Source organism: Gymnodraco acuticeps, unplaced genomic scaffold (genome assembly GCF_902827175.1).
Source record: "Gymnodraco acuticeps unplaced genomic scaffold, fGymAcu1.1, whole genome shotgun sequence".
NCBI classification, from domain to species: domain Eukaryota; kingdom Metazoa; phylum Chordata; class Actinopteri; order Perciformes; family Bathydraconidae; genus Gymnodraco; species Gymnodraco acuticeps.
Genome location: NW_022990788.1, coordinates 215,536 through 228,856, shown reverse-complemented (window position 1 = coordinate 228,856; position 13,321 = coordinate 215,536). Strand labels below are relative to the sequence as shown.

Genomic DNA, 13,321 nt, shown 5'->3' with positions numbered 1-13,321 from the left:
ACGTACAGTATTAGGCGGCGCCAGCTTCTATGTTTAAATAAATGCAGCATGACTAATAGAGACTAATAAATGTCCACACGCCCAACTTTAACCGCCTTAGGCTTAGCGGTGTTTAATGTTAGACTTTTACTACTGGCGATTGCATCAACTATCATATAGCTGTGTTCATATGTGGAGATTATCCTGCTTATCAAAACTTGTAAGTATAAAAAACGTGTGTTTGCCAAGAGGAGTTCAAAAATCCCATTGCTTTTAGTCTAGGAGAGGTTGCAATGCTAACTTCTGGGTGGGCCTACAAAGCTACGTCCTCCCTGCACCATCCCACACTGCACATGAACAACAGTTATGAGCATGTTGTCTCACCCAGCACAGAGAGCCGGGCCGCCCTGCTCTCCCTCACCCCCGCAGTGTTTCTGGCCACACACACATAAGCTCCTGAGTGGTTCCTCTCTGCAGGAGCGATGATCAGCTTCCCACTCAGCTCCTACAGCAGGGCAGACAGGAGGCACACCATATCACACACTGCACTTCCCACATGAAGTCTGGCTCTCAGCACAGAATATAAGACAGGATCAGAACAGAAACTGTAAATGATCATCTGTTGCACATTTTTTCTTTGTTTTGAGTCATCCCTTTGCCGTGTTCTCCTGCTGACTCATGTCGACTAAACTAGGGACACTTTGTCAAAAGAGTGATGTGTAAAAAAGAGTTATTATATTACCAAATTCATTTTACTTCGGTTTTATTCATGTTTCCAACTTTTAAGCGTGACATTCAATGTGTTATTTCAACATAGTAAGAAGTAACCAAATGCAAAATGATCACTATAACTTCACCACTTTAACTATCATACGACATTACCAGTTTTCATAGATTAATTATGTCTTAATTTAGTCTCTGATTTGATGTATTTGAGTCATCCAAGAGTCGTTGCATGTTTCAAATGATGCTTGACAGAGAATTGACAAACTAGAAATACTGTCTCAAAGTGTTATGCCTTTGACAATTATTCAAGACAACTAAATCACAGGCATTGTTCATTCATATGAACAATTGAAAATGCAGGGAGGGAGTTTGTTTGTTTTCCCGCTCTTTCCCCCTGCATAGTGAGGGGGACAATACAAGATATCCCTTTGTGAATCGAACATATTCAGTTTAAACTTGTGCAGCATTGGAAATGTTACTAGGTTCATATTTAAAAGTATTCTGGTTTCAACACAACATGTAAATGTGCTTACAGTGTAGTGGTGATCAGTGCTGTTGATGTGCAGGCCGTCCTTCTTCCACATCACATTAGGTTCAGGGTGTCCCACCGGGGGGGCGCAGTTCAACACAGCCACTTCCCCCTCTGCCACCTCCACATCACTGGGCTGCACACTGAACTCGTCCTGCAACCCTTCAGCCACACACACACACACACACACACACACACACACACACACACACACACACACACACACACACACACACACACACACACACACACACACACACACACACACACACACAACACACACACACACACACACACACACACACACACACACACACACACACACACACACACACACACACACACACACACACACACACACACACACACACACACACACACACACACACACACACACACACACACACACACACACACACACACACACACACACACACACACACACACACACACACAGTCAGTGTTAGTCCACACACACACACACAGGAAGAACTGTTCAATACATCACAGGCTCCTGTGCATCCACAGCAGTACACTTCACAGAGCCTGTGCTAATAGCATGCAGTAATCAGGGTTCTGTATATATGACGCACACGGCCTTATCACCTAGATACTCATGTCAAATATGATTCAGTCAACATGCAAGTTACATGGTGTTAGCAATATCAGCATCAATAACCATAGCAACAAGATCATTCTCTGAACAAAGATTATGAAATAAAAATGCACATGTCTCACTGGAAATGTTATCAATACCATTATATAATTGTTGATGTGACAGAGATGTTCTCACACATAGAAGAGGCTGTGTGATGATCATTATAGGCTGTACATAGTTACTGTCTACTGTATTCAATCTGAGGTGTTTACTCTCAATACAATTGTTTATTTTTTATAAATGTAGTGTAATAAGTTCGCACAGACAGTGTAAAGCTAATCTTTAAAGAAACTGTCTTTCTATGGCTACTTTTGACAATTATTGAATTATTTTAGACTAATGTTCCACAGATGCAGACTGAAGTGCATACATTAACCGGTTCATTCAAACATGATAACAAGTGCAGAGGAAACAGTAAGATGTGAAGACGTTCATTGTGTTTGTTGTGTTTCTTTCCCTTAGGTTTCCAAGATCAACACAAACAAAGAACATGGCTTTTACTTCCTCTACTCCCCTGATCAAAAACAAACCCCCTGTGACTGGAGCTGCCTTCAAAACAAAAGCATAGAGAAACTGCTCATTGATGACATGACTACAGCTTGATCAAAATGCCATATACAAAACAGCAAGAAAATACATGTTCAACTATTAGAAAGGACAAATGAGTACATGAATGATGTAAATGACTGCTTTATTTTATTGCTATATTACTATATTTGTATTACAGTGTTCTTAATATAGTTCGCTATCTGTGTACTTTTTAAAAACATTAGTTTTAAATGTTTATGTATGCACCATGACATCAAGCCAAATTCCTTGTACGTGTGAACCTACCTGGCAATAAAACCGTTTCTGATTCTGATAGTATATAGATATGAGACAATGCAGTATCTCGTCTACATTTTAGGACATGGATTTATTTTCCAGACTTTAGAGACTTTATTAAATAGATTCAAGTGATGTTTCAATGTCTCTGACACATGGCAGACTGCAGGTCATACAGTTAAGCAGCAGCTGGGAATATGCAGATAGAAGATGTGCATAGAGTAGCTGGCTGCCATCTACTGGTGGGGATGCCTTTTGACCAATATGTACCACTCTGCATCAATTGTAATGTATATCCAATGCCAATATGTGTCTATAGTATATTTCTATATATCTCTGTAGCTTAGTGAGATTGTTCAATATTTTCTTTATATTGTGTATTATCTCTTGGATTTACACACGGCATCTATTGCACGTCTGTCCGTCCTGGGAGAGGGATCCCTCCTCTGTTGCTCTCCCTGAGGTTTCTCCCATGTCCCCCTTTAAACTGTGGGTTTTCTCTGGAAGTTTTTCCTTGTACGATGTGAGGGTCTAAGGACAGAGGGTCTAAGGACAGAGGGTCTAAGGACAGAGGGTCTAAGGATAGAGGGTCTAAGGACAGAGGGTCTAAGGATAGAGGGTCTAAGGACAGAGGGTCTAAGGACAGAGGGTCTAAGGATAGAGGGTGTCGTTTTTTCTCATACTGATATTCTGAACAATCTGTGCTGTTGTATTTGCTGTAAAGTGTCTCTACTGTAGGCAAATTTTATTATATGTACAGCACTTTGGCTCCAACAAAAATCGTTTATAAATGTGCTATATAAATAAAACTTGATTTGATTTAGATACTCTAGTTATTATGTAAAAGCGCTCTAATAAAAAATGTAATGCATCATCATCATCATTATGTCCTTTCTATTGTGAATTTGTGCTCATTTTTATTATATTTGATTCTTATTGTATCTTTTAAATATGTGTAACTCGTGTAATGCTTGACAACACTGCTGTGACAAAACAATTATCCACATTTGGGATAATTTGGGATATCTATCTCTTTATTATCACCAGATTAAGATAAAACTCAGAATTAGACAAATGTAATTGTGTATTGTAGCCTACACCCTTCTGACGATGGACCAGTGGAGAAGAAGCATGCAGCAGACCCCAACATCTCTAACTGAGGCCTGTGTTTGGAAGCGTTACTGATCAGCTGCTCCAGACAGTCTCTTTCCTCCACTGTCCTCAGTGTCCTGTAAAGACAGCAGGACGAGCAGCTGCTGCATGTCTACAGCCTCTCTGGGCTCCAGATAAGTAAACAGTGAGGGTCCGGGGGCAATTAGCACCACTGTTTGACTCCTCCCGCGTGACAAACATTGACATTAGACCCCCGTCTTCCTCTGTCCCCACAAACATCTTCATCTGCCCCCTGTGTATGTGTGTGTGTGTGTGTGTGTGTGTGTGTGTGTGTTGGCTAAGCCCTAATCTATCTCCTGTGAAGGGATAGGTTTTTTTACTTTCCCATGTTTTCAGTGACATCAGTTATTTTTTGTGACCAACTTTTTATTGTTTTTTTTTTTTGTTGAAAAACGTATATACACAGATACAAATTATATAGACAATAATACAAAAAGAAAAGACAAAGAAAAAATATAGGGAATCCCTTTCCCATGCCACCCCGTCCCTCCCCCGCAGTCTTACACGCTTCTCTGCGCTCTTTCCAATAAAATACCCAATATTAGCGGTGTGTGTGTCTGCCCAAGGACAAGTTAAGGTAAAACCTAATAGAGGTGTCATACATAATAACCTAATAAAAGTAAATGTAACAACTACTACAGTGCAACAAAACAGGAATATTAAATGTGGTCTCTTAAACATAAGATCTCTAGCATCTAAAGCAATATTGGTAAATGATTTAATATCAGATTATAATATTGATATATGCTGTCTCACTGAAACTTGGTTGAGACATGAAGAATGTGTCAGCATAAATGAGGCCACTCCACCCAGCCATATCAATACTCATATTGCCCGAGGCATGGGCCGAGGAGGTGGAGTTGCAGCCATCTTTGACTCAAGTTTACTTATCAATACTAAACCAAAATTAAATTATACCTCCTTTGAAAGCCTCGTTTTTAGTCTTACGCATCCGACCTGGAAAACTTTGCAGCCAATCTTATTTGTTACAGTGTACCGTGCACCAGGTCCTTATTCAGAATTCTTATCTGAATTCTCTGAGTTTTTATCAACTTTGGTACTTAAAACAGATAAAGTAATTATCGTAGGTGACTTTAATATTCATGTTGACGATGATAAAAATAGCCTTACTGTTGCATTTAACTCTATATTAGATTCTGTTGGTTTTTGTCAGAGTGTAAATAAACCAACCCACTGCTATAATCACACTCTCGACCTTGTTCTGACTTATGGTATTGAAATTGAGCAACTATTAGTCGAACAGCATAATCCTGCTTTATCCGACCATTTCTTAGTAACTTTTGAAGTACTGTTACTAGACTACAAAGCATTAGTCAAAAGCTCCTGCAGCAGAAACCTATCTGTTAGTGCTATAGCCAAATTTAAGGAACAGATTCCATCAATACTCAATGGAATCTGGAAAGAAAAAAGCTCTTAAAGATTAGCTACCCTGGGTTAAATCTGTCACTAAAGGGACAAATAAGAGCATAGAAACACTAAAGGGTGTTTTTTATTCACAGATCAGGACACGTTATCTGAGGCACACAAATCTAGACCATGACACTGAAGTCACTACGGACTACAATACATTCTGCATAATGCATTCTTAATCTACTCCAAATGGGCGGAAACTGTTACCCTCAACAAGCCCACTGGACTAGACCGCTGTTCAGTTCATCGGATAAGATCTGACCTGAGGGCAGACAGGTGAAGAAGCCTTAACAGTAGCTAGATTGTTCACTGGAATGTCTTGCATGGACATCCCTAGATTAGGGGAGTCAATTCTTTGATTTGTGTAATTGTTTCCAGTGTAGAATGTGAAACGTTCAGAGAAGGTTGCTCCTTGTGTTTTAGAAAAGTTGGTCTGTCAATGTTTAATAAATGGACGACACCCCAGAAAAACCTGAAACTTTAGAGTCAACTTTTCCGTTGTGTTTAGAGCAGGCAGATCAACTGACTTTTTAACTGTTTTTCAGATATAAAAGCCTTTGAGATATGTTTGACAGCACAACCAGAATCATTGGTTCAGAGGCTCAGGGAGACGATGTTTGTGGCACATTAGAAACATAACTTGCTAACTAGTCTAATCAAACATCATTCACATAATTCTTAATGCTTGTTTCTCAACATTATGTGAAGCCATGTAATAACTTTAATAATTAAAACATGAGACTCTTCAGACCCCCCCCCCCCCCCCGGTCTTACCTGCGATGTACAGCGATGCGTTGCGGCTGAGGGCCTCCCCGGCGCTGCTCCTGGCCACGCAGGTGTAGATCCCCTCATGAGACTGAGCCCGCCGGCCCCCCCCTCCCACGCTGAGGAAGAACAGGCTCCCCTCCAACAGTACGATGGGCTGCAGCCCCCCCTCCCCCGGAGACAGGTCCAGAGGCTGGCCGTTCCTCAGCCACTGGATTGAGGGCGGGGGGCTTCCATCCACCCTGCAGGACAGCGTGGCGGGGTAGCCCACCTTCACCACCACGTCAGAGGGGTGGTGCACGATGCGGGGGGGGCGACTCCTGCGAGTGAACTCTGGAACCTGAGGATGACACAGAATCAGAAATGCTTAATTTATCCAAGAGGAAAAGTACAATGTTACAGCACGGTGCAAATAGACGAAATAAAGGACTTCATTCACATATCAAATAAAGAGGCAAGCAGTAATTAATTATAAATAACATGTATGAATAATAGTTAATAAAAACATTAATAAACAAAAAATCTAATTAGTACACCTCCGAGGTAAAAAAGATAAGTAGCTGCATTATAAAAGTAAGTGAACATTTAAAAGTAGAAGCAAATAATAGTAAACAGTTTATAGTGCCTGGTGTTACAGTTGACACAGTTAATTAAGTTCATTCGTGCAAACAAGGTAAGAAACAACAACTGTCAGATTGTACGTTGCACATATGAAATGTTATTGCACAACAGTGGTGTTATGGTCCGTACTGGTGTGCTGGTGTTCTACTGAATACATTAAAGCACCATCAAAACTGTAACATTTCCGAAAAAAAATAACAGTATGAAGATTTTATGATGACAGAAAATGTTTTTATATCTATCCTGATATTTATTTCATCTTTCCCAAAATCTGAAGCCTATACATCTCACTACATGGACTCATTGTGATCATGTTTATGTTAGTTCTATGATAGCTGTGGTACTGAACACTTCTGTAGCCAACCAAGACTGAATGACTTGTGAAGACAGAATAAACTATATTCAATGTAGATGGGTCATGTGTGTCTGATGTATAATGCATTTGATACCAGACAATATTTTATGGATGATTTAGGTCATAATGTATCACTGAGATCATTCTTCTGTGAAAACATTTCATGACAAATGAAATCCATCCATCCATCCATCTTCTCCCGCTTATCCGTGGTCGGGTCGCGGGGGTAGCAGTTCCAGCAGAGAGCCCCAAACTTTATTTTCCCTGGCGACATCAACCAGCTCTGACTGGGGGATCCCAAGGCGCTCCCAGGCCAGCGAAGAGATATAATCCCTCCACCTGGTCCTAGGTCTACCCCTTGGTCTCTTCCCAGCTGGACGTGCCTGGAACACCTCCCTAGGGAGGCGCCCAGGTGGCATCCTAACTAGGTGCCCGAACCACCTCAACTGGCTCCTTTCGACGCGACGGAGGAGCGGCTCAACTCCGAGTCCCTCCCTGATGACCGAACTTCTCACCTTATCCCTAAGGGAGACACCAGCCACCCTGCGGAGAAAACCCATCTGGGGCCGGGTATCTTCACTTCTTAGTTCGTCTTTCATGAGGTCTTCGAACCAATCGGTCTGGCCCCTTGCCTGAGACCAATTTGCCATGGGAGCCCCTACCAGGAACACAAGGTTCCAGACAACACAGCCCCCAGAAATGAAATGTGAATGTTATTATGTTTTGTGTAGGGCTGCACGACGTGAAAACAAATAAGGCTTATTTTTGGCTGATATGTCCATATTGTGATTTCGATAACATTACAATGAACTGTGCAGCCCTACAGAGGAGCCACACCCTGCAGCACTGCACTATGCATCACCTCTGAGCTCCTTTCACTGGCAGCAGAACACCCCCCACAAACATGTTAACCCTGGATACTAACAAACAAGCTCTGTCTGCAGCACAGCAGAGGAATGCCATTGTTTGAGCTTCCTATGACACTCTGAAGGAAGCAGGGTGATCAGCTTCCTCACAGGAGAGGAAGCTGCAGCTCTCATCAATATCCGCACCAGAACAAAGACTACTCCTCCAAACAAAAATACATTTTATTATGAGCCTTCCGTCACTTCATGTGAAATGTACTGAGGTTTGGGAGAAGTGGTGGAACCTTTGCAGAAGCTGCTTCCTGTCTCAACAACAAATAAATGTCCATTACATCTTAAACTACTTGTTGCATTGTGAGTGTGTTATTAACAACCAGCCATATTCTTACAAAATAAAGGAGGGTCAGAAATATCACAAAAAAGTCTGGAGAGAGATGTGGAAACAGAATCATCTGAGGAAATGCATTCCTTCACACCTTGGATATAATCCTAATATGGCCAAATATTGCTTTAAATGTGTGAGGACAATTAACACCATTTGTTTTGTATTTCTGTAGTGTCCTCATGTATTCACTATAGCCGGAATATCTTCAAATGGAAGCTAAAAACAGCCTGTTCACCTGTTCAGCCTGTGGATTTGAAAGTAAAGAAGATTCAGCCAAACATGAGCCATACTTTTTTAATAAGGCTTAGTGCACTCCTTTTAGCTTTTTTTAATATGATCTCTCAATGTGGGCTCAGGGAAGCATCGCTTCTAACTGGACAGTTTGGAGAGACACTGTGAGTGTGTTTAATTATAAGTGTTTGAATGGCTTTCAAGCTGACCCACGTTTTCCTTTTTGGGCAAATTACACATTGAAAAACTAATTTAGATGTAACTGTATTTGCAATCAGTGTGACACCTTCTACGATTCTATGAGTTCTTCTTATAGTGTTTATAATTGGATAGATAAGAATAAGTGTGTTTACAATTGTTCCCTAATGATGAAGGACCATCAGAATCTCCACGGTTAACAGCGCATTGTAAACCCAGTGAAAGGCTTTTATTCTGTAGGATCTATCACACTGTTTTAAACTAAATAAACACGTGAATGATCCCACATCTCAAAGTCACTTACCTGACTGAACGAGTGCGAAAACTGCTGCCAAAACTCTCATGAGAACAGCTGAGGTCATCATGAGGAGCGAAGTCACAGAACCCTTTATTAATATCTGTAACTGCCGAGTAGTCTGAAGTCCATTTAAATCAACAAATCCATATTTCCCGTTGTTTTTAACTTTACAAATATGTAAATTAAACCCCCAACTATACTTGTAAATGAGCGTCCTATAATGAATATCAGCATCAATTTCGTTTCATACTGCGACAGCACCGACTGCAGCTTCCGGTCAGAGGGTTTTCAAAATAAAATCCATGATGCTATTCCGCCGCCATGTAGATCACTGTAATATCCACTCATCCATCTGTTGTTAGATATGTACACTACCCACATCTTCTATTTTAAATGTTTTTGGGGATATACATAAGATTTGATTGAATGAAAGTGAATATAACCCAGATGACTGTTCCTCACTGGAAACTGTAATGATAATGTTGCTCAGAATGCAGCTTAAGACAACAAAGTGAACATTTATTTATCGACATTATTGTTCTACATTTTATTCGTTTTATTCACTATGTCATAATATTTGATTGTATTTGTTTTAGTTTTCTCTTATTTGTACTGCTATATCTTGTTATCGTATAATATAAATATATATTTTTAATTCTCAGTAAATAATACTCACAATAAACGTAAAATACGTGTCTGATACTACTGTGATTATGATGATGATTATAATATGATATTGATATGGTCTTATTTGTTTTATTTGTATTATTTCTAATATCATAATTATTAAGATATATTATACTGAACTTCACAGAACTCCCCACTCTGAAATCCCTGACAGTCTGAGTGTGCGTCAAATATTTTGTTGTGCTTTTCACGGATATCAAATAATAAACGAATTGCTTTAATGGATTAATCCACTTTCTTGGTCTAAACCCAACACGAGCCACGTTCCATTGTTGTTGTTTTATTTAGCTAGGAAACAGGAAGTACACAGTCTCCCAAGTCGCTGAACAATGGAAGGAAACTATGATCTCTCCTGCATGAAATGAGTCCCCAAAGTATCTCAGCTGAATGCAGCCCGGTCATAGTGGTTCTGGAAATCACTGTAACGGAATGAACCAGAACTTCAAATACTGACTTTGTGCCTCAATTACAAATATATTCTGGACTAAGCTAAAACAGTCATCATGTATATTTACAGTGTAAAAGGGTAGGCCTATACTAAAAAAATACTAGATTGCGTGTGTATACTTGTGTCCCCCACAATGCAATTCAGAAAGGAAGTAGAGGTGTTATACTTACTGTTAAAATACAAAAAATTGATGTTTTTATGGTAACTTTGCTGACATTTACTGTAACTCTGGGAAGGACAGAAAACTGAGTTACTTTCAAGTTCTTTCGCAGTAAAACAAGTGCAACCCAGAAAGAAGTGAAGCACCGCTAGTTCATTCCTTCCAAAGACTCACATAAGTGAAGTATTGTTTAGTGAGCTGTCCATTGTGCGGCTCCGAAAGGCCCGGGCTAAGTGATGGATGTTTATATTGATCCAACAACTCGGGTTTGATGGCCCCGGCATCGGCCAGCTTTCTGTGTGCAACAAAAGCTTTAGAGAGGATGAAGGATGAGTCCCGGCTCAACACAGCCCCTGGGAATGGGGCTGAGCACAGAAGCACCGAGGGAAGGAGCCCCTTTCAGACTGTGGACCAAAGGTCAGGAGGAGGATTGGAGCGGGCGTGGAGGGCGGGATGGAGCGAGGAAAAGAAAGAAAGTGTCAGCTACATAGAGGAATGTGATCAAAAGTGACTTCAGAGTCAATTCAGAGTGTAATTCAAGTGTGTTTGTGAAGGAATCAACAATTGCTGTCAACATGAATGACCGCTTTAAGCTAGTTTAAACAAAAACGCTTTTCTTATTAACTCTAGATAATTTAAATAAGTAAAGACTGAGGAAGTCGGCTGAATGTTTATCCTTATGTGTGCAATACTCTTTTTTCAGACACCCATTCCATTACTTTTACATTTCAACATTTTGATCAATGAGTTGAATCTTCACCTGTGAAATGGATCACATCTATCGAACAGAGCTCAGGGTTGCATTGTCATTTGTGTATGTCTCCCATAGCAGCTTAAAGCAGATATTTACACTATGGCATCAAACCAAAATTACATTTCAATATTTGGACAAATTATTAAATCTATTACACAATTGATATATGTCGTAAAATACTGTATACTGAACCCTCATGGAGGGTTATTTCTTTACAACAGCTCTCCTGATGATACTTCCTCACCTTTTCTAGTTATATCATATTAGCTTGTAAAGAGGACTTTTAAGGGATGACGTTTTGAAGAAATGTGTTGGCGCATTAGCTCTGTTCAGGATCTTAGGACTAAAATATAGTTTACACAATGAGTATATGTTCTGTGGTGAAGTGTGACAGTCCCTTTTACACAGCACTCCCCCTCCCACATGTTAAATCACATCAATACATTCAAAGTCTGTTTAACTGACTGTTTTAACCCTCAGGGGTCTAGCATTTGTACATGTGTTTCTATGTGAATGACTGTGTGTTCATAAACCATCCGACATGTATCATCCAATGCTCAGTTTGTGACAGAGTGCAGACTATTTCAATACTTTTCTGATTCTTGGATCACATCAAAAAAGGGGAAAAGATAAAAAAATGTTTTAAAGGGAGGAAAAAGGAATTGTTTAAAAAAATGTTAAGCCCTGTGGCATGCAACACTTAATGATGAGGATGTTATATTTCAAGATCAATTCTAAAATGTTAAAATTACAAAATGTGTCAGCTGATTTTAGCTGATGGTTTTCACTTCAATGCGCAGCCAACACTATATCTCCACAGCTAGCATCAGAATGCCTCCAGTCTAAAGTCCAGTGATTGGCTCACCTTTCCTGCGGTGTGGCCGGCTCCTGTGGGGGGGATGCTGGTGTCCAGCGTGCTCCCTGACCCGGCTCTTTGACCCTCTGTCCTGTCCCGACTCGGATGGACACAAGTCTTGGCCCATGCACCTGTGAGAGGACTCTGAGCAGGTGTAGATCCAGGACACCAGGAAGAGCCAGGCACCAACCCGCATCTTCAGTCCTCACTTCCTGTCTGCAGGACCAGAACCCTACTGCAGCTCCACTGAACCGTCCATGCTGGAACCCTGAACTCCTGGACCGCTAGCATCCAGCGTGTGGCCTGACCTACACACACTTGTTATCTGGAGATATGAAACACTGTTTTCTTCATATTCCTGAATCATGGCTGTGTGCTCCTCACCCTCCCTCTCTAATTTGGCTGCTCCTGGTCTCTCCATCTCCCTCCTCTTTGGCTCTTTTTTCCCTCCCGCGGAGGGAGAAGGTGGGGGGGGAAACAATGATCAAAAAGCAAGTTTCAGACCTCATGCTGAGCGAGGAGTGAGGGAAAGGGGACCGAGGGGTACTGTCTTGTCCAACAACATCTGTGCCATTCATTCTGCATGGGATAAAGAGGGGCGACAACAAGGCTCAGTCTGAGGGGGGGGCCTGAGGTTGAAATAAAGGGGAGGTAACACGGAGGGGCCTGTTCTATAGTCACTTCCCTGCCATTAATCAAATGTCTATGTGATGATCAAAATGCAGAAGATCTGTTTTTGATTGAACATTGCATTCGTTCAATAATAAACCTCTGCTTTGATCCCTCGCTGAATAAGGAGACATTATTCTAACCCTGATATGATGTTCACCTTTTGGACCCTTTAGTTCTGTTCGGGTGATAACATGGGACATTATTGGGCTTTTAAAAGCAATACAGAAATTAGAAAAATGACAAACCCAATCCATAACATGTTTTGTCTGTATTTCATACAAATAAGATATATTAGTATTGTTTGCAAATGCTCTCTGCTAGACCACATGTAACAATGGAAGCGTCATTCGTCCAGTAATAAATAGTAATAAGTAATAGTAATCAAAAAATAAAATGATTAGCTTTGTCACAAATATTTATTGATGTCTATTATTTAAAAAACGATTGTCACCTGATTCAATTGATTGTCACCTTTAATGTATTCAAATGAAGGCTGTTAAGAATATATATGTAAGCATACATGTGTGTGTCAGTGTGTCTCAGTATTGTATGTGGGACAAATGGATAGGAATATTATATGACATTAATGTGTCGGGCATTTAGCATGCTTATTAATATTCGTTTTTTACATTTTCTGTACAGAGAAAAGGCCATGAAGTTTCACGATTCAATTATTCTTGTATAATATATTGTAAAAATGGGTC

The 13,321-nt window shown here is 40.5% G+C and overlaps 1 protein-coding gene across 1 annotated transcript in view; it reads right to left on the bottom strand.

Annotated features, from left to right (window-relative positions):
* Positions 1-12,509, bottom strand: part of robo4 (roundabout, axon guidance receptor, homolog 4 (Drosophila)) — a 31,344-nt gene extending 18,835 nt beyond the window's left edge. Inside the window, 5 exon segments of the mRNA XM_034232727.1 lie at positions 364-484; positions 1,239-1,396; positions 6,096-6,399; positions 6,401-6,426; positions 11,955-12,509. Of these exon segments, the coding sequence (XP_034088618.1) occupies positions 364-484; positions 1,239-1,396; positions 6,096-6,399; positions 6,401-6,426; positions 11,955-12,141 (796 nt within the window). The 5' untranslated portion in view covers positions 12,142-12,509.
* Between the last annotated feature and the right edge of the window lie 812 nt (positions 12,510-13,321).